This window comes from Chlorocebus sabaeus, chromosome 21, assembly GCF_047675955.1.
Source record: "Chlorocebus sabaeus isolate Y175 chromosome 21, mChlSab1.0.hap1, whole genome shotgun sequence".
NCBI classification, from domain to species: Eukaryota; Metazoa; Chordata; class Mammalia; order Primates; family Cercopithecidae; genus Chlorocebus; species Chlorocebus sabaeus.
Genome location: NC_132924.1, coordinates 59,703,859 through 59,726,144, shown reverse-complemented (window position 1 = coordinate 59,726,144; position 22,286 = coordinate 59,703,859). Strand labels below are relative to the sequence as shown.

At 40.0% G+C, this 22,286-nt stretch overlaps 1 protein-coding gene across 2 annotated transcripts; it reads right to left on the bottom strand.

The window, feature by feature from the left end:
- Positions 1-1,752: 1,752 nt before the first annotated feature.
- SAMD9L (sterile alpha motif domain containing 9 like) lies at positions 1,753-19,562 on the bottom strand. 2 transcript variants are annotated; one of them, XM_007982154.3, is made up of 5 exons: positions 19,380-19,562; positions 18,143-18,346; positions 16,567-16,738; positions 15,956-16,032; positions 1,753-6,840 (listed from the first exon to the last, which is right to left on the bottom strand). In XM_007982154.3, exon 5 carries the CDS (start codon positions 6,818-6,820, stop codon positions 2,063-2,065), a length of 4,758 nt encoding a protein of 1,585 aa, XP_007980345.1. In that variant the 5' UTR covers positions 6,821-6,840; positions 15,956-16,032; positions 16,567-16,738; positions 18,143-18,346; positions 19,380-19,562; the 3' UTR covers positions 1,753-2,062. The 2 variants fall into 2 exon arrangements, with proteins under 2 accessions (XP_007980345.1, XP_007980344.1); XM_007982153.3 differs by having other exon boundaries at positions 16,567-16,714.
- Between the last annotated feature and the right edge of the window lie 2,724 nt (positions 19,563-22,286).

Genomic DNA, 22,286 nt, shown 5'->3' with positions numbered 1-22,286 from the left:
GAAGCCCCCTCCCTTCTTGAGTTGTCCCTCCTTTCTGGATGGAACCAATGTACATCTTACATATATTGAATGATGTCTCATGTCTCCCTAAAATATATAAAACCAAGCTGTGCACCTTGGGAAAATGTTATCAGGACCTTCTGAGGCTGTGTAACAGGTGCACATCCTCCACCTTGGCAAAATAAACTTTCTAAATTAACTGAGACCTGTCTCAGATTTTTGAGATTCATAAACTTCTCTGCAGAGTAATGTAAGACCTTCTCCTCATTGAGGGTAGGGTGACATTCTGCATATTACATTACATTTCTTTTCAGGAAGAATGAATTTTTTTCTGGGGGTGTCAAAGGGTTTGCATCCTACTCTCTGAGTCAAGCATTCACGTTTAGGGATTGTTTCATTCAGGAGAATGAGAAAAGATCACTCTATAGCATGGATGTTGAAATGGGGGCTAAGGAGAAAGAAGCTCTCTAAGATACCTCACCATGGGGCCAGAATTATTAACTGTAAAGATAGTTATGGTTAGTAGGAATATTTAGTAGTTTTTTCTCCTTTCATTATAACTTTTTTCTCTACATCAAGCCTTTAGTTATGTCTTACTAAATGTTATAGTACAGTAGGGAAGTTGAAAAGAAATAAGGGTCAGACTTATGTTCACAGGCCGATGAACACCTTGGGGAGTATAGCCACTTGGGAGATCCTGTTACTGTATGGACTGGTGGACTGCAGAAGAAGGAGGCAACTGTTTGGAGCAGGACCAGCAGCAGACACAGCTTTCAGAAAGAGGGACATGTTCTGGACCATGTGAGCATTGCCCAGATTCATAGAAATATAGGCCAGAAGAACCCTGATGGAGCATAGACTTCTTGATGATAAGAAGAATTGGGTTTGGAGTTCAGAATATCTAAGTTACATTACCAAGAGATACAAATATGTGGATAAGTAAACATATTTGTTATTTCAATATTCAATTTAATCTGTATTAGCCTATGTTTCACTTTATAGGCAATGTATAGCTCTTAAATTCCAAGCTATTGAATGCTTCTTGAGACTCTTCTGGCTGTTGTGCATCTGAGAATGACTGTCTGGAATGGCATTCCTTGACACTGAAAACTTGAGAACACATATTACCATGAGGAAGCCCTCTAATCAGTCAGGAATGATGGTGGTCTTGGAAGACTTCCTGGTGGACATGACTCTTGAACTCAGTTGTGAATGACAAATCAGAATAGCAGGAGAGAGAATGTTAAATGGAAATAAGGCAATCTCAACAGAGATAACAGCATGTGTATAGCACAGGTTGAGAGGTAAAGGGAACAAAGAGGGTAATGAATGGAAAAAAGAAGCCAGGAGAGATGGGATCTAAGGAACAGGTGGAGATAAGGCTGTATTCACAGGAGACAAAAATGGCTTAAAGGAAGAGATTCTTCTGTAAATGGGAAGAAGAGAATGGAGAGAGTTCAAGTTTATGATTGCTTTATTTTTTGAACTCTTCTCTCTCCTGAAGCCATGAGCTAGGAGAAGGGCAAGGGGTACAAGGAGTGTGTGTGTGTGTGTTGGAGAAAGTGTTATATGGAGGATGGGGAGCAACATATTTACCTTCCAACTGAGTTTTTATTGATACCAAGATGAGGTAAGTGGAACTCTGGTGTCCATCTGTGGGTTTGAGTCCAATAAGCTTTCTCTTTTACATTCATCTTATTTAAATCTTTGCTGTCACAGTGAAGAAATAATTCAGAAAACGTATAAAGGCAATTGAATTTAACACAGATTTTATTGCCCTATAACCAGTTATGATGTGACCAGTGGATACCAATGAAACTTCTTCATTATTTGAGTCTGAAAATGCATATTTAAAACATTAAATGATTGACTGTGTGCCAAGCTCTGTGTGCAGGCATATTTCATATCTCAAAAAGGCTTACAATTCTTTCAGGGAAGCAAAAGCAAAATCTATGATTAGAGGTTAGCCAATAATGTCATGAAAATGCCATGAGAATAGAGAGAGGGAATAAAATCATAAAGATATAAATAAACGTATTTGAACTACAGTTGATGTATTTTCTTAAATTACTTCTATATCATATGCCAGAGGGCCTTCAATGGAAAATCCTAGGTAGAAAGACACTCTTTCTATGTTCCTACCACTTCTGAGTGGACCTGAATAAACAGATATTACTGGTATTTTAATTTTTTCCTCTGTTCCGTATTCTATAGAGATTAGCTTGCCTTCAGCCTGACCAATTAGACGACACAGGAGGTGTTTGACTTCATTTTTTTTCCACACATCCCCACTGTGCCAGAGGGAATTTGTATTTTGTACTTTATCAAAGTACTGCTCTATTTCGGCCTTGTGAACAATACTGTTGAGACCCCTCCTTTTGCCCAGATAGAAAAGTGTGCTTGCCTGCTTGGACCTGCACATGCGCTTGTACTGTCCCCTGAAGGATCTTTTTAAGGATGAAACATACTTTTCTATTAGTTTGGAATCTTGATCTAGCTCTTGATTTTCTGGCCAGAACAGGAGGCAGGCCAAGAAATAAGGGTCTGGATATTGATGACTTAGTCCTACAAATTGCAAGACCTCTCGGAGTTGCTTTTTTAGCATGGTAAGTGGTTGAATGAATCTGGAGCTGGGCTTTAGACAATTGAGAATAATGTTGGCCAAAATGGAATTTTGTTTCTCATTTGTCATGCGCTTATTTGAGTTTTGCTTCAGTAGGAAGGCATATTCATCCACTATAATTTCCATGGTGGTTGCAGCATTTTTGAAGTTTGGATTAAGATATTCCAAGAGTCCAGCAAACCTATCTGCTCTCAGAGCTTCTAGCTTTTTCCTGCAATTCTCCTCCTGGAGTAATTGACTCTCTTTACTTTGTAATAGACATGGATCCAAATGACAGAAAAGTTCTGTGTATTTCCTGAAACAACGACTGACTTTCTTGCTTAACGTGATTTCTACGATTTCTTTTTGGGTATACCTCATTTTCAGAAGAACCATATAATCAATAAAAAAGTCAAAGCACCTTTTCAGATCTGATTGTAAAGTTTTTAAGTGGGATGTGAACTTGCTAAGAGCCAAATAATATTCGTTTCTGGGATCAGGAGGAATGGTCCATTTTCCTGATAAAAATTGCACCATAGTTTTTATGGATAATTCATTTTCTTTGTGGAAAAAGGGAGTGAGCTGAAGAATCTGGATAGTGTAAAGACCAACTTCTATTTCACCCAAGAAACAAGCTGTATTATACATGTCATATCGTCTCTGGGACTTCTGTGGTGACCATTCCTCGGTTTCATAGTTTTTACTATCAGTTTGCCTTTGGGATTCTTTGAAAGCTCTTGAGGCTTTTTCGGCAGCTTCTAGGAGATGTGTTAGGTCATTAACAGTAATGCTCCTACAGTTTTTGTTCCCATCCAACCACCATTTGATTTCGCTTTTGTAGACTTGACCAAGGGTATCTGAAATATAGGAATTTTTAGGTGCTTTCATTTTGGCCTGACGTGCCCAGTCCAGAGCCGTGTTAAAGTCCTTCTCTTTGATGTAGAAATGTCTTGCTAAGGCTTGACAAATGAATGCATTTTGTGGGAATCGTCTGCTTCCTGCACTCAAGACCTTTTCAATGTCTTTATTCTGTAAAGCTTCCATTAATGGGGAAAACAAAGTATCTGTTTCATCTCCATACTCCTTGCGCTGTCTTGTAAGCAGAAGAGTTTGAACATCATGTTGAAATTTGTCTCTTCCTATTCCAGAATCATAGAATAAATTCTCGTCTAATATATTCAATGCAATTTGACATTTATCCAAGTGATAGCTTCTTTCCAGTTCTTTTAGACAGTACAGGGCAATCAGAGGGTGAATGACACGCACACCTGTGTATCTCCCATATTCTGCAACTTCTGTTTTTATTAGAAGTGTAGAATAAGTTCCCATCTTGTCTTCTAAGCTTTCAGGTTCCCAGGGTGTACTAGTGTATATGATTCCCAAAAATATTTCACACTGTGAAACTGAAATTGTAGAATCAGTGACATAAGAGTTGAGTAAAGCCAGGAAGGAAATGAGTTGTGCTTCCTTGCTGTCAATATCCTGTCCTTTTAGGATATTCCTGACTACATTTTCTATATATGTTTCATCAAAATTGCTTTTCATGATCATGAAGGAATAAAAGTTTTCACAGTTCTTGTGCTGCTTTTCAATTTCCTTCAGTTTGGCCCCAAAAGCTCTTTGTTCCTTGGAAGAAAGTTGGTAATTTAGTGCAATACTGTCTGCCAATTTTGCACTTTCATCTGGATTCCGGGATCTCATGCAGTTTAAGATGATTACCAATGTTTTTTCATATCGCAAATCCTTCTCTGCTAAAATGGAATGGATGGCATTTTGTAGAAAGTAGACATTTTCTTGTTCTTCAAAATCATCCACAAGGAGGAGCACAGGAATGTAATCCTGATGGCTCTTTGCCTTATAGGTGACCAGATTGATCACTTGCTCTCCAATTTCTGCAAAACCAGTTGTTTTGTTTTTTAACACAGCACATCTGAAGTTTTTCTTTAAGTCCCAGAGAACATGCATAGCCAGTGTGGTACCCCCACAGCCTGGATGATGATAAAGATTGATGATTTTTGCAAATATTGGTTTAGGAGACTCTGCCCAGCACTGTATTAAATCTTTAAGCTTTTCATAACTGTCCCTTTTAACAAAATCTGAAGAATAGTTTTCAGAAGAAAAATAGAAGTTCCACCAGGATACTTTGCCACCTCGATAAAAGTGTTCTTCTTTTGATTTCTTAAACTCCAGGAATTTAGATTCGTCTTTCTCGATGTCTGTGTCTCTACACTCATTTTCACAGAGGATTTCTAGTGCAGTCAAGACATCCTCTTTCTTTTTCTCTAGGATAACTGAAGAAGATCCACGGGCGGGCAAAAACCTTCTTGATGACTGAGTCACCGATTTTAGTTTAAGGATAGTGCTGTTTACCAGTTCTATATTTAATGTGGAAATACTGTGGTTTGTTAATTCATCTTCCATCTTCATTCTTGTTTGTAGTAGATCTTTCCATCGTTGATAAATATGTGAATTCACAGAGATACACAACATATTTTCCATTCCTTTGAGAGCTTGATAGAAAGCCCAGAAAGTTTCAATGAGTGGATCTCCTGGGCTTTCCACTGAAGAGAGTAATAGAAACACTACCAAAAATTTTCCTCTTGTCATTATATTTTCATCTGTGAGAAATAAAATTAGTTTCCTGACTTCTGAAGCTCTTTCTCTCTGCCATAAATGTGGTTCTAGAGGTTTATATATCTCGCTTTTCAGGTCTGATCTGCCATTGCAGAAAATCCAGCTGGGCTGTTGGTAAAGATTAAGAGCAGAAATCTTCTCCCTCATGTTAGTTGTCTTGTCTTCATACTGATTTGGAAAGTGAAGGTTTGCCACTCGGCTTTCTTTGTAAGCCTTGACCACTCCATTGATCACAGATTCAGGATCAAACTCCAACACAGCAAACCATTTAATTTCCTTTAAAAAATCTAAGTGCTTTATTTGGTTCGGATGGCATTTATTTGTTACAAGAATGTACCAGTCATAGTATGAATTATCCAGTGAGTCTCGGTTTCCTATGAGAAGTTTAACCAGCTTTAGTCCTTCACTCTCCTTCTTCATTGCCTTCATTCCATACTCTTCTTCAGCCTCTTTTCTAGATGCCACCAGTGACTTTAAATTTTGTAAAAATGCTTTGAAATCTACATCCCGTTGCTTGGAATTGGCCAGGATATCCCTAGAGCTAGCCCCTTCTCTTACAAACAGTGAAGGATTTTGGTTTTGTTTCCATATTTTATCTTTACAAATTTGCATCTGAATGTAGAAATACTTATTTTTACATATAGAGTGTTTTGGAATAATATCGACTTCAATGACAAATCTGTCAGATGGCATATTGTTCTGCAGAAGGACTTCCACAAACCTTGGCTCCCGAATACACTTCTTGGCTTGATTGATCTCACTTTCTTCAAAATACTTTTTGATCATTAGATTGAAGTGGTCAATGAAGGCATCCTTACTGGTGATTTTCACACCAACAATTTCTCCATGGGGTTTGTCCTTGACTCCAAAATGGATGGTGCCATTGGTGCGTGAATTCATGCAAGCTGATGCAAATCGGAAGACTTCATTGCTGAATTTCATCTTAATGTCCGCTTCTGTGGCTGTTTCTGTGTTTGTGAGAGCTTTGAACTCATGTATTGGATCAATGAGATTGAGTGCTCCTGTTTCAGGTTGTAGAGTATAATGTTCTATGTAGCGATGGCTGTCATGGAACTGATCAAAAGGATATGGCATACAAGTCAATTGTTCAGGTTTTAGCTCACCCTTTTTCTTGTCTTTAGCATTTGCTACTTCTTCTAACACATTTTCTTTCACAAGAATTGATTCTCGTTCTTTGATATCTCTGACCTCTCTGGGATCATAATCAATATTGGATGACGCTGAATTTTCTTCTTCCTTTTTGGTCTGTTTTGGATCTTTCTGGTGTTCTCTTTTGGACGGTTTTGAATGATCTAATTGTCCAGGATCATGATTGTCACTTTCAGGGGACTTACTATTCAATTTGTTATATGAACGTTTTATCAAAAGTGCTGGACCCCGTGGTAGCCCCATTTCTATAAGGTCCTTCTCAGTTAATTCCTGCAGGACTAATCCTGTCACTTCTTCACTGAGCAGAATTTGTCCATATTGCTCATTAATCTTAAGGTCGTCAGTTACCCATTTTTTCACATGCTCTTTGGTCCAGTCTTTAATAATTTCAGGTAGAGATACTTGTTTACTCATATCAAAGCTTCAACTTCTTCCTGAGAAAAAGCAATATAATAGTATTTTAGAATTATACTGTATTATTAAGATCATATAGTCAATTATGTATACATTATCATACAGAAGATACATATGTATATGTATAATATTGCTCAAGGCTGACTCTTAAAACTGCTTGATACTTACTTTAGCTGTTTTACCACCCTAATTCATACCCTTGTTTCTTAGGTGACTCTAATTGTAATTATGAAATAAGCTGTAGCTGCTAACTAGGTGACATGCCTTTTAGCCTTATAATAATTCTCCCTTTTAGCTTAACTTGGTGAAAGTTGGGTTTTTGTAACTTAAAACCAGAATCTTAAGTAACATACAAGTTGGTTCCCATAGCATATAGGAATATTGCAAATATACTTTAAAATAATGAAACTGAATAGGTAGAGGTGGGTTGAGGAATAGAAACCCACAGCTGACTATCTTTGTTACATAGTAATGGAGCAGTTGGTAAAATAATCATCTGTTTTCTTTTGGAACTCAAGCTATTAGGCCACAAGGTTAGGGTTTGGAGGAACTTGGTAGCAAAATGTCAGGATAATTGATTTGATTGGCTAATTCTTGTGCTCTCAGGAGGTACCAGAAGAGACTAGCTGTAATTCAAGCTGGGCTTCCTGAAACTAAATATGGAACATAGTATGAGTTTTTAATTTTGTTAGAGCCATTTTCTCCCAAAATATTGATATGAGGCTAATGAAGATCCTATAATTATGTACTTTGATGAATGGCAAGACCTGCCTATTTTGGACTCCTAGAACAGGGGTTCTCAACCTCAGTTAAACATTAGAATCACTTGGCGTTCCACACCTCAGGCTGCATTAGTTGGTTGAGGGAGTGAGGGTGGTGTTTTCAGGCATTAGTACTTTTAAAAATTTGCCTTGGTGCATCTATTGTGCAGATAAGACCAACAGCAGTGGTTCTCAAGGTGTGGTCTCCAGACCAGCAGCATCAGCATCACTTAGAAGCTGGCTAGAAATGTAAGTTCTCAGGCCCCTACTTAGACCTACTGAATCAGAATTTAAAAGGTAAATCAATTAATTAGTTTAAGTAAACAGAAAACCCAGAAAGTGAGACTATTTTAAGGATAGACAAAACAACATTAAAAGATCAAATGAAACAAAAATACTAGACTAAACTATAAAAAGAGAAAATACAAGCATTTTAAACCAGGGGTCCCCAAATCTGGTGACCTGGACCAGTATCAGTCTCTAACCTGTTAGAAACTGGGCTGCACAGCAAGAGGTGACTGGCTGGCGGGTGAGCTGGCAAAGCTTCATCTGTATTTACAGCTTCTCCCCATAGCTTGCATTACTGCCTGAGCTCCACATCCCATCAGATCAGTGGTGGCATTAGTTTCTTATAGGAGTGAAAACCCTGTTGTGAACTGTGCATGTGAGGGATCCAGGCTGCACACTCCTTATGAGAATCTAGTGCCTGATGATCAGTCACTCTCTCCCATCACCCCAGATGGGACCATCTAGTTGCAGGAAAACAAGCTCAGGGCTCCCACTGAGTCTACATTATGGTGAGTTGTATAATAATTTCATTATATGTTACAGTGTAATAATAATAGAAATAAAATGCACACAAAATGTAATGCCCTTGTATCAACTCAAAACCATTCCTCACTACCCCATGGAAAAATTGTCTCCCATGAAGCCAGTTCCTGGTTCCAAAAAGGTTGGGGACTGCTGTTTTAAATGATTTGTAATTTTTAGGTTCCTTAGCTTTAAGGAACCTAAGTTTTTTAAAAAAATTTAATGTACAGCCAGTGACAAAGTCTAGCCAAACTGCAAATTTGAACCATCTGTACTTGGAGCTTCTTGGAAAAATTCACCAGAAAGTCCCCTTGAAATTATGCATGGAGAATAAGCTAAACTGGGGCTTCAACTTGCAGCCCTGTGATTGGCCACAGAGGAAACTTGCACTACACATTTGTGGTGTGAATACTGTATTTGAACCAGGATGATTTACCCCAACTATAGGTATGCAACCACTGAGCCTAGCAGCTTCCACTTGCTTTGATAAAACTGTTCCTGGTTGTCTTAGTGCCTTGAATTCTCTTTCTTACTCTGGCTTCAGTCTGCGGATCACAACTAGTCCTGGGCCAATTAGCAGAACCATGAGCAACTGGCACAATGAACACTATAAACATATTTTAGGTAATCAATTCAGTTCATCTGCAGTGTAGACAGAAGTCACTTGTGGGTCTTAGGAGGTCCCACAAAAATTAGCCCATATATTGTAACTAGACATAAGTGTTATTTATCTTAAGTAGTCTATCTGTTCATTCATTCAACACATATTTAATGAGCACCTATTATGTACCAGGCATCATGCTCAGTAAAAACAGTGATAATCAAAACAGATGTGAAGCTCTTTCATGATATTTATTGTCCATTGGAGAAGATAAAAAAATGAAATAAGTCACACACATACACACACACGCACACACACTCAAAAGTTTATACTGACAGTGTGGTAGTGCTTTTTGTCAGACACAAGAAGGAGTCTAGGCCTGGGATATGTGAGGAGGAAGAGGGTGGGAACACTGGGCAGGTGAAGTTAAGGGAACTGCTGGAGTCATGTGAGAGGCAAGTGAGGGAGAAAGCTTGGAGGACAGAGTTAGGAAATAAGAAATATCTACCTGGTGGACCTGCCAAAGGCTCCTTTAGTGGGTCTAAGGGGTATGACATAGTGCTGTTCCAGCAGTGGGCAGTTCCTACTCCTGTACCCAGAGCCAGAGCACTGGGCCTGCCATAGAGTACTCCTGGGCAGATGGAGCCTGGGAGCCTGGTAAGCCCATCCCTGATCTTCCCATCTGCCCTGCAGAGGCCCTAAGTGTCATCTCAGGTAAGACTGACAGAGGGGCCCTGCCTCACCTGTTTACAAGCATTATATAAAACCAATAGTATAAGCAGTTATTAATAAACATCCTTAATGAAAATTTTTTTGAAGTCATTACATATGAGATAACTACCATAGTATTTTAAACCTTAGTCTTAAGATATTTCATACTTTGAAAATTTGCTGAATACTTACTTTTTATGTATTTTATACATTTTGTATTAAAATGTAGGAAGCTGAAGGGAAGAGGACACTTGTGTCCTCAGATACCATTTCTGTCATAATTATTGGTGGCTCAATAGACATGTCATTGATTCTTCCAATACAATGGCCTCTCACCCGATTGACTTTTATCTTGACATCAACTCACCTCTATTCCCATGGTCATATCCTTGACCTTACCATTACTATTATGGATTGAATTATATCATGCCAAAATTCGTGCGCTGAAGTCCTAACCTCCAGCACCTTAGAATGTGACTTTATTTGGAGACAGGATTGTTGTAGATGTAATTAACTGACATGAAGTTATTATAGCGGACCCTAATCCAATATGACTGAGGTTTTTGTAAAAAGGGGAAACTTGGGCACAGAGGCTTGCTTACACAGAGGGAGAACAGTATATGAAGACGAAGGCAGAGGTCAGTGTGATGTTTCTACAAGCCAAGAATCACCAAAGATTGCCAGCATGCTATTGTGAGAGGCATGGAAGAAATTCTCCCTGGTAGCCCTCAGAAGGAACCCACCCTGCCAATAGCTTGATCTTGGACTTCTAGTCTCAAGGATTCTGAGATAATACATTTCTGTTGTTGAAGTGACTCTGTGCTACTTTGTTATGGCAGCTCTAGCCAACAAATACAGTTACTGAGAACTACAAGCCCTCCATCCTCTCTGTTTCAAACACTTCCCTGTCCCTACCGTCTCTTGCCCCTCAGGCCCACTGCCTTTAGTGCTCAAACACTAGTACGTATTTCTTTAACACCAACACCTTCGATCTATGGTTTCTACTACCATCTCACTTTTCCTCACTCCATTCATGTTTCACTTTTCCTCTTTTACTGGCTTAATATTTTTTGATTATTCATCATCATCACTTATTTTTCTCCTCTCTGGTACACTCTCACAGTTAAACTACAATGCTAGTTACATCCACCACTCAGTCGCCAACAGCTTGTCAGAGCATGGCTGGAGATGGCCCTCCACACCCTGACTGGAACATGGCTGGACAATGGCCCTCCACACCCTGACTGGAACATGGCTGGTCAATGGCCCTCCACACCCTGACTGGAACATGGTTGGACAATCGGCCTCCACACTGACTGGAGCATGCTGAACAGTGGCCCTCCACACCCTGACTGGAACATGGCTGGACAATGGCCCTCCACACCCTGACTGGGACATGGCTGGTCAATGGCCCTCCACACCCTGACTGGAACATGACTGGACAATGGTCCTCCACACCCTGACTGGAACATGGTTGGACAATGGGCCTCCACACTGACTGGAGCATGTTGAACAGTGGCCCTTCACACTCTGACTTGAGCATGCTGGACAGTGGTCCTTCACACCCTGACTGGAGCATGGTGGAAAATGGCCCTCCACACCCTGACTGGAATATGGCTGTACAATGGCCCTCCATACCATGACTGGTCTCACCTTAATGCTCTCAGCTACCATGCTTTATTTTTTTCTCTGCTTTAGTCAACCTCTCCACTTTCAGTAGTCACTCTCTTATTCTCCTAAATGATCATTTCATCGTTTCTCCTCTCTCATCAAACCTACAACACCTCCTCACCACGGTCACCTTGCTTCCTGTTTAAACTGGCAGAATTGAAGGAATCCAAAGAGAGCTTCTCCAAACTCCTGAAACCACATCTACCCATCAACCTGCTTCTTCACTTTTCTTCTGTTACTACATCATATGTTAGTTTCTGTTCTCTGCCTAGTGAGAGAACGTATGCCTAGTGAGGTCAAGCTCTCCACTTGCAGTAGCCCTTGTATCCCTCTCACCTATTCAGGAAGTTGCTCCAGAAAGTATCCCCTCTCTATTTGGCTTCTTCAGTCTTTCCTCATCTACTAGATCTCCTTCAGCAATCAAGCATGTTTATGTTTTTCATGTTAAGCAAGACTCTTTGGAAACTACTCTTACCCACATTTCTGCTTTTCGTCACAGTAGATCTGTCTACACTTTCCGTTTCCTGTTTCTCTTCTCCCACTCACTTTAGAAGTCACTCCAATCAGGCTTTGCCCTCACTCCTCCACTGAAATTGCACTTGGCATTGCTACAGACAGTTCTTGACAGAGCAACAGCACTTGAAACAAGTGATTGCTCTCTTTTCCTTGGATCACTCTCCTTGCAGGCTTTTGGGACGCCACCTTTCCTGATTTTTCCTCCTTCTTTTCTAGCTAGTCCTTCTCAGTTTTCTCTGCTGGTTCTTCCTTAACTCTCTACCTCTAAATGTTGAAGTGCCTCTCAGACCTAGCCTCTTTTCTATCTAGAGTTCTATCTAGAGTTTCTCCTTATGAATCTCATCTATCTTGCATTTAAATGCAATCTATATGCCTGTGACTTCCAAATTAACATGATCAGGCCTGGCTTCTGCCATGATGTCTATATATCTGCCTTCTCTATGTTCACCTAGATATATGACAGTCCTTCTAAAACTAACATAGCCAAAATCGGTCTCCTGATATCTGCCCCTCCCACTCCAAACTTCCTCCTCTCACAGTCTTATAAGTTAATGGAATTTGTCAGTTGTTCAAGGCAAAAACCTTGGCAGCATTTTTGACTGCTTTTTTTTTTTTTTTCACTCATTGTATTAGCAAATACTTTCAACCACACCTTCACAGTATATCCGGAATTCCACCCTTTCCCACTATCCCTACTGCTACCACTCTGTTCTAGGCCATCATCTCTTTTTCTTTCCTGGATTGTTTTTGTTACCTGGTCTGACTCTGGCTTTGCCCCACCCCCATGCCATTCACTCTATTTTCAACACAACAGCCAACCTGATCCTGTTCAAACATGCAAGTGTGATCATGTCACTGACTCTCAGTCAGTGTCCTCTGCTCAAAACTTTTATCTGACTTCTCATCTCACATGGAGTAAAAGCCAAAGTCCTTAAATAAAGTGTGACATGATATGTCCACCCCACTGTCTTTTTGACCTCATTACTTCTGCTCACTTCCCTCCAGCTGCCCAGCTGTCTTGCTGTTCCTCAATCAAACATGCCAGCCATGCAGCTGCACGAGGCCTTTACACTACCTGTTCCCTCTGCTTGGAATGCTGTTCCTCCAGATGCCAACATAGCTCACACCCTCACCTTTTCAGCTCTTTACTCAAATTCAATAACGCCTTTCTTGCTCATCTTTCTTTTTTTTTTTTTTTTTTTTTTTGAGATGGAGTCTCGCTCTGTCGCCCAGGCTGGAGTGCAGTGGCGCAATCTCGGCTCACTGCAAGCTCCGCCTCCCGGGTTCACACCATTCTCCTACCTCAGCCTCCCGAGTAGCTGGGACTACAGGCGCCCGCCACTGCGCCCGGCTAATTTTTTTCTATTTTTTTAGTAGAGACGGGGTTTCACCATGGTCTCGATCTCCTGACCTTGTGATCCGCCCGCCTCGGCCTCCCAAAGTGCTGGGATTACAGGCGTTGCTCATCTTTCTTAAAATTTCAGTCCTTACTCTAGCACTTTCCATTGCTCTTCCCTGCTTCAAGTGTTCACTTTAGATTTATGTACTATACATTTTACTTAATTATATTTCTCATTCTGTGTCAGCAACTGGAATATAACCTCCATGAGAAGAGGCATTTTTGCCTGTCATTCATGCATGAATCACCAGGGCCTGACATAAAATAAGCACTCAATAAAGATTTGTTGAATGAGGAAATTAACGTTTTTAGATTAGTGAAACAATTGAATTGCATTTGGGAAATATCTTCATGTTGTCATCGATGAGACCAAAACCAACTCCAGCATCTGGGTTAGCCGGTCATAATTAGTAAGAAAAGAGTTTACTTTTCAAAAAGAAAAGTCAGTAAGCATTTTATTCTTCATCTAACGGGCAAATTAGAGAGACTTGATGTCCTATTGTAAGCTCCAGTTTCCTAACAATTCTCCTCAGGTTTTGGTGTCTCACTTATAGTCCCTGAGTGAGCATTTTTCTCAGATAGGGTTTTCCCTGGAGGAGATCTCTTTCTACCCTAGGTCCTCAGTGAGCCAGAATCCCAGGGCTTTAGGGTCACCCTCCACTGTTTTAACTGCTATCGCTGCTCTGGGCAACAAACCCTCCTCTGGAGATGCTCTTACCATGCACCATAGACTGGCTCTGTTTAGGTGTGAGGCAGTATCTTCTCCTAGCCAGTGTCCTCTCTCAGTAATTCAAGCTACCCATCCTTTCTTTGGGTCACCCCAAATACTGTAAGGAAGAACTTTAGATTTTTCTCTTCTGTGACTACAGTAATTCTGATAGACCCCAGCACTCTACAAGAAGCAGCATTTTAAGAATTTCCTGCTTAGCAACCATTACATGCCCAGAGACACTGTGTGTGCCGGGTGGTGGCATGGGGGATAGCAGAGGGCTTGTCTTTGTGTCTTTGTGTTACCTGATAGTACGACAGCTTCCCCTCACTTTCTTCTTTATTGATTGACTTCTGTCAGGAACTACCAGGGAGATAGAAACACCCTTCTTAAACAGGGTGACTGGCATCTGTGCTTCTTAAGCCTTGAGTCTTTTTATGTTTACCTTGTCTTAGAGGTTTCCCAATGGTTCAAAGATAAAAACTCCACACCCTGACTGGAACACGGCTGGACAATGGCCCTTCACAGCCTGACTGGAGCATGACTGGATAATGGCCCTCCATACCATAACTGGTCTCACCTTAATGCTCTCATCTACCATACTCTATTTCTCTGCTTTAGTCGCTTTCTTATTCTCCTTAATGATCATTTCATCGTTTCTCCTCTCTCATCAAACCTACAACACCTCCTCACCACGGTCAGCTTGCTTCTTGTTTAAACCAGCAGAATTGAAGGAATCCAAAGAGAGCTTCTCCCAACTCCTGAAACCACATCTACCCATCAACCTGCTTCTTCACTTTTCTTCTGTTACTACATCATATGTTAGTATGATAACATATAACATAAAAATATTTCTCAGCAGAATTCCACAATTTCCCACCCCTATGTTGGTAGCTGAGAAGATATATAACAACTTGAAGATATTATGTATTCAATATTACTTTCATGTGAATTTTGCCCTCTGTCAATTATAAGCATCTTATATGGTCTATAATCCATATGTAGTTGGAGCTGTTATTTAATTCAGGTGACGATGATTTGGGCAACAGATTTTCATAATGCTTTGACATAACTCTTTGGCTCTTTCTGTGACTTCAACCTTACACCCTAGACTGCAGGCATAGTTTTAAACATGACGGCTTTCATGTTTAGCAAAAAGCTACATAGTATGTAGAAAGGTGGAGGAGTTGTGATCAGAAAAACGATGTCATGATTAAATTATGTCTCCTCTCAGTGAGCCTGTTTTCCCACTTATAATATATGAAAATCAGACCAGAACTAATGTTGTCTTAGTTGTTGCTTGTTTTTGTTCTGCTTCTTCAAAAGAAATGCACCTGAAACCGCTGTATCTAACATGAGTAAAAGTGTAGCTGCTCTGGTTGGAGCTGGAGAGAAGACCTTCACTTCAACTCTATTCTGTTCTGGGATAATTTTGAAACACAGAGTTCTCTTTATTTGTACACTGGGCCCTCCCTATCAGTGGGTACCACATCGTGGATTCAACCAACCACAGATTGAAAATATTTGAAAAAAAAATTGCATCTGTACTGAAAATGTACAGACTTGTTTTTGTTGTCACTATTCCCTAAACAATACGGTATAACAACCATATAATATGACATTGTACTAGGTATTACAAATAATCTAGAGATGACTCAAAGTACACAGGAGGATGTATAGGTTATACGCAAATACCCTGCTATTTTACATTAGGGATTTGAGCATGTATAGGTTTTGGTATCTGCGCAGGTCCTGGAATGGATCCCCTACACACAATAAATTTCAGGATCTACTGCCTAAGGACTATTATTTTTCTCTCTTTAGAGACTAAGCAGGAAGGATCAAACTGGCCTGCCCTTGGCAAGCTGTGGTGCTCACCCTCATGTTTAGGAGGCTGGGCCTCACTGGGCTCACTCACCTCACTGGACTTACTCACTCACTCACTCACTTTCCGTACCTCCAGGAAAGGATGCTCAGAATCCCAGCTGCAGCCCAGCAGGCCCACCTCTGCTCTGATGCTCTGTATAACTGAAACTGCAAAGTAAAAGTTAGTTTTATTTTCTTGAAGTACATGTTTAAATTATGTATTTCTTCCCATAGTCTCTATACAAGCTATTGTGCATAAAAGTCTTACATAAAATGAAGGCTAAACCTTGGAGGGTTTTATTCTTTAATTAAATGTAATTTATAGGACAGAGTATGGCATAGCTGCACATGGCTACAATTTTCGACACGGTTTTGTATGCTCGGATTCCTAATCTTCTGGTCTACGTTTTACTCAGGTTTTTTAGCCTCACCCCCAGAGCTTTCCGCCTGTAGAAGTATGCTGCACCCTCACTATGCTTGCTGGAAAGTTTCTTTTTTAAAAATTCTGCAATCAGCACAAGTTACATCTATTGATTCTTATATAAAAGTAGTGATATTTCTCATTCCTTTTATAAGAAATAGCTTATGCTCACTTGCAAATATGTTCATTTTCAAAGTTCTGTTTTACTTTTTAGAATTAGTTTTTAAAGACCGCTTTTAAGGATAGTTGATTAAACAAACCTTTAATGATTAGAAACTTACCAGGGCTTTTCTGAAAACTTCTCTCTTTATATTAGAAACATGAAATAAGTCTTCATGAGGCTGTTTGATCCGGATTCCTTAGATTAGTTCCCCTTTCTTGATGATTTGCCAAAGTCACGTTCTGGAAAGCAGCTATGAGGAAGCAGAGCTGTAGGCAGAACAGACTTGGTCCCTGTTCAGTTTGCCGGAGGATATACTTGTTGAGAACGTATTGCATAAAACAATGATATCACAACCAATTAAAATGCAATAGACTGGACTGCTGCTTAGGAAATGTTTGTGAAACAGATTTCCCTCCCTAACTTACTTTCTACTATGAAAATGTTCAAACACACAGAAAATTTGAAAGAATAGTGAAAAGAATACCCTTCTCCTAGGTAGCATCTCTTTGTATACTTAAATACTTCTAAGAAAATAAATAAACCTCAAAAAGTATGTGGCAGGCACACTTTATCTCTCTTCCAGCATTCTACATTCAATGTAGAGCAAATCCTATGGGGTGTATCTTCAAAATATACCCAGAATTTGACTACCTATCACCACTACCACCTGGTCCAAACTCTCCTCTTCTCTCTCTTGGCTTATAGGAATAGCTTCCTTGCCATGTTCCCTCTTGCTGTTATTGATCCCTTCAGGGACTTCTCAAAAAAGCAGCCAGAGTGACCCTGTTAAAATGTAAATAACATCATATCAATGTTGTGTCCAACCCTGTCTGTGGCTTTCCATCTGACAAGGCCTCACACAGTATGGTACCCTGTTAACCCTCTGATATTAGGTCTTTTATTTTTCCCTTTAAATCTGGCCCAATCACCTGACCTCATCGTTGCTTCCTGAAGGAAGCACCTGCCCCTGTTTCCAGCCACTACAATTGTTTTCCCTTCCTGGAATGTCCTTGGATGCCAGCAGGGTTCACTCTCTCACTTTGTTGAGATCTTTTGTCAAATGTCACCTTGTCAGCAAGGCACTGTTTGGCCAGCCTACTGAAAACTTTATCCCATCTCCCAACATTTCCTATCCCTTTTCTGGCTTCATTTTTTATCTACTTAAGACTTACAAGCAGTAAATATTTTATGTATTTTAACCTATTTACTTTGTTTCTTTTCTGTCCCACTCATTATTCTATGCACCCCGTAAGGACAAATTTCTTTACATTTTGTTCATTATTTGGCATTGCCTAGCACATAATAGCTTCTTAACAAAAATCTGTTAAATGAGTAACACATTTTCTTAGAGTAGTTAAAAGTAATGAATATTTGAAAGGCCTTGAGCTACCAATGTCTGTGGGTCAAAGGACTTCCTCATTTTCCTAGGGAAATTATTTCACTTGGCTGGAACTCCAGATAGAAATCTGGGGAAATCGATTTACTGTGCTACCCGTTAGGCCAGAACTAACTCCAGCTTCTATCATTTGGTCACAAAGAATGAAAAGGAAGTTTTTTTCAAAAGGAAAGCAAAACGAATGAATATATCTTCTCCTGCAGTTTTTGTAGATACCCTAGTTACTGAATACACCTTACCAACTTTCTGCTGTCACTTACGGTCACCGAATGAGGCCATTTCTCATACTGCGTTTTACCTGGAGGAGGTCCTTTTTGACTCCAGGTCCCCAGTGTCTTAAGACCTCTGCTGTTTTCATCCGCTGCCTTTGCTGGGAAGCTGCTCTCCTGGCAAGGGGCTTACGTTTTCCACAGACACAATCCGCTCGGGTGAGATGCAATACCTTCTTTTAGCCAGTGTCCTCTTCAGAAATTTAACCAGTCACTCTCTCTCTCTGGAAATCCTAAAGATGGAAAAAACAGACTCCAGAATTTTTCTTTTGTTTTAGCCAGGACAATTTTAAGAGCATCTGGATATATGCTGTTGGAACTAAGTAACAGTCAAAATTACCATGATTAGTGTGGACAAATTTTGTGATTGTCTTGACATAAGTCTTGGCTTTCTAGGGGCCCTCAGTGTCTGTTTTGAAACAATTGTGAGCACAAATCTTATCTTTTGCAACGTTGGTTATTGACAAAGGAGTTGCAGGTTGCCATCCTCAACACTCCAGTTTTCTCTCTTTCATGTTCAGCAAGAAGTACCAAGTCAGCAAACTCTCAGGAAGGAGCACAGCTGCCCACCCCATCTTTGAGAGACCCTCATGCCCTGGGGAGGTGTTCTGCTCTGTAGGATTCTTAGAACTGATATAGGGAAAAACACTTCAGAATCTGGCTGTAGCCCAGGGGGCTACCCACACCCTCCTCGCATAGTCTGGCGGTCAGAAGCCACATAAGCAAGTTAGTTTCATTTTCCTGAAGAACACTTTGCATTTTTTTTTCTTAGTTTTCAACCAGATTGCTGTATAAGACATATGTGAATAAAGTACTTTGATAGAATAATATTTAGCCTCTGCAGAATATTACCTTTGATAAAATGTAAAATTTTTAACATCTTACATTATGAAGACGGAATTTTGTGTAATTACACAAGATCACAGGTTTTCCTTTAGTATCTTCAGTGCTTAAATTCCTGACCCTGTTTGCTTCGTTTCTGTGTCCTCTTTTCCAAAGCCTGCCTGCCACAATCAGAAACCCTCCCACCGTCCTAATTACACTTAATGGTACGTTTCTTTTTAGAAGAGCACTTATAAAGTTATTATCAGTTAAATATACTGACATGTATTTAATCCATTGATTTTTCTAATTACTTTAGTATTTTTATAAGTAATGGTTTATGGATGAACATATAGCTATATAAAAAGTACAGCTGAAGTTTTAAAAAATAGCTGTCTCCTCAAAGGCATAACAAATAAAGGTTTAATGATTCAGTTTACTTACCAGGATTTTCTGAAAAAGTCATTGTTTTATATCAGAAACTTGAAACAGGCCATTTGAACTTTTGCTGTCTCATTCCTCATCTGATGGCTAGGAGATATGAGTGTAAAGATTCTTTTTTAAAAATCAAGGCATTAAATTGTGAGGTCTTCTGTTCTCTCAGTGCTCTGACTTTCTGAGGGTGTGTCAGAGTGCCAGTACAGAAGTAGGAGGAAGTTGAAGTACAGAGAGTTTCAGTTTCACTTTAGAATGTTCTTTTTTCTTGGGTTTAGAAGGATCTAAAATATTTTTTAATCAATAACATTACCAAAAATATCAATAAATTTGAACCACTGCTTAGAAACTATTTACCAGGCAGGTTTTTAAGTCATAAGAGTTAAGAAATAAGGAAACAACAAACAAACAAACAAAAAAACCTAACTATTCAAAAAACTACCTACAGGACAAAGAGAACGGAAATACCAGGGAGAAAATCAATATGTCAATGCAATCTAAGTTCCTGTTACTGGTTGAATTGTGTCCCCCAAACATTCATATGTTAAAGTCCTAATCCTCAGTACCTCCGAATGTTACTGTATTTGGAGATAAGGTCTTTCAGGAAGTAATGAAATTAAAATGAGGTCATTAGAGTGACTGTAATTGTATCTGACTGTGTCCTTATAAGAAGAGGAGATTGGGTCACAGACACATATAGAGGGAAGATATGTGAAGACACAAAGAAAAGATGGCCATCTACAAGCCAAGGAGAGAGATATCAGAAGAAACCAACCCTGATGGTGTCAGAGATGTTCTAACCAGAGCAACTCCATTTTGAATGAGGGCTACGAAAATGAGGCTGAGACTTGTTGGGCTGCATTCTCAGAAAGGTAGGCATTCCTAGCCTCTAGATGTTTATTATTAAGGGCACAAATTAATAATATTTACTAAACAGACCCTGACTTGGGAGTGTCCTGATATCTGGAGAACAAAGGCATTCCTAATTTTGCTTTAAAGAAAATAATATCGATTCTTGCAAAATATATTAATTAAGAAAATTAATTCTTTATCAGAAACCCTTGTAGCAAAACACATCTCTCCATATATATAAGCATTGTATGGGTAGATGTGTTCCTCCTCTTACTTTCGGGAACGTCCTACTCTGTAGCCAGACAACTAGCTATTATCTCTGGAGAAGCCTTGGGTAACCCTTGACATGGCAGGTAAGAACATTAATTCCTTCTGGATTGCTTATTCTGTTCTGACCCATTATGATGGGTCTCTGTCACCCCAGAACTGTATGGTCATGGGGATAGATGGACAAGCCCATAGATGCCATTTTACCTATCCTTTAAGCTGCTCTTCAGGGACCTTGATTTTCTCCTGAATGCCCCACCCCTTGTTGGGGAGGGATTTGTTGACTCAGCTTCGAAGAGTAGTATCTTTTGGAAATCACAAGGCAGACTAAATTGCTCCTTCTTCTTTCCCATGAATAACTATCAGGCTTTGTTGCTAAACATCCTGATATAACACTTAAAGTATGCCATGTGTTGAATCCAACTACCTATTTGCCTGAACCCACAGGCATCCTACGTTATTCTTTTACCACTGTACTTTCTTAATAAACTTGCTTTTACTTTGCACTGTGGACTTGCCTTGAATTCTTTCTTGTGCGAGATCCAAGAACCCTCTCTAGGGGTCTGAATTGGGACCCCGGTCCTGTAACATTTCTGGCAACCATGAGGGACCGATACTGAAGAACCTCCCCATCAATCCAAAGGAAATAGACTACAGCACTGATTGGATGACTTTGGGTAAGTGGTGTCGTACCTGGGTAAAGAATGGGATTGGGTTAGAGGCTTAACTTAAGGGAATTAGAGTCTCTCTGAAGACAGGGTGGGTTAGAGGCCCCTCTTAATAGAAAGCAAAGACACTTGACTGACCTCGGGTTAGAGGACCAACTTAAAAGGATTAGAGTTCCTTCTAAGATTTAGGGGGTGAGAGGCCTCTCTCAGTAAAGTCTGCTAAAAATGGGTTTGGCACCGCAGGCTATGCTCTTTGTATTAATCTGCCTTGTCCTCCTTGCTGCATAAATCAATTTCTTGGTTGCTGTCTGTGTTTCACTGTCATTTTCAGAAGACTTTATCTAAATGGTCTTAGGGATCTTAACTTACTCTTTTCCTAGGTGCTTCCTGATTTCCATGTGTCTGCTCGCGAAACATTGGGAACAAAAAGCATTGAAGGCTCCATCTTTAAAATTGCTGATTGAGATTTGGTATTCAACAGCTATGAGCAATAAAATTAGGCAGATGTGGTTATGTTTTGTTGCTGCTATGCTGACTAGGTGTGATCGAGAAGCACTAGGATGGAAAGCAGGGGACTCTTCTTCTTGCTGTTTTGTTTCATTTTGCACACTAAAAACACTTCTTTCTTTTCTTGCATTCAGGCAAACTGGCTTTGCTTGTTCATTCCACACTGTCACTATTGCCCAGGACCTGCTTGCTCTGGTCATTCTCATCTAAATCCTCTTCATTTCCTTTGCCTTATTCAACATTTTTGTCAAAGTCCATGTTGTGGTTTTTCTGAGATTCATGACTCAGCTCACTTACGTTATCTGGATAATGTGAATCATGTTTGATGAGAGGAAAAGAGGAAAAAGAGCTAGACATACTAGATGATCCTTTAATGCAAGCAGCCTTGGTTTAGCAGGCAGTTTTGCGTGGAGCAGAACCTCTTTCTGTCAGCTCTGAAGGTTCAGATGTGTCTGTCCTTTCTCCCTCTAATCCCCCTTGAGAACCCTTCGTCCCCTTCTCCTTACTCGTCTAGCCCCACTCTATACCCACCACTCCCTGAGGAACTTAGCCTGGTGAGTACTACCCCTAGTGGAGCCTCCTGTCAACCTCTAAAGGGAAACCTTTGTCCACTTAGAGAGGT

What these genes read in the sequence shown, in the direction of transcription:
- SAMD9L (XM_007982154.3), bottom strand. Translation starts at nt 6,820, where the DNA reads ATGAGTAAACAAGTATCTCTACCTGAAATTATTAAAGACTGGACCAAA.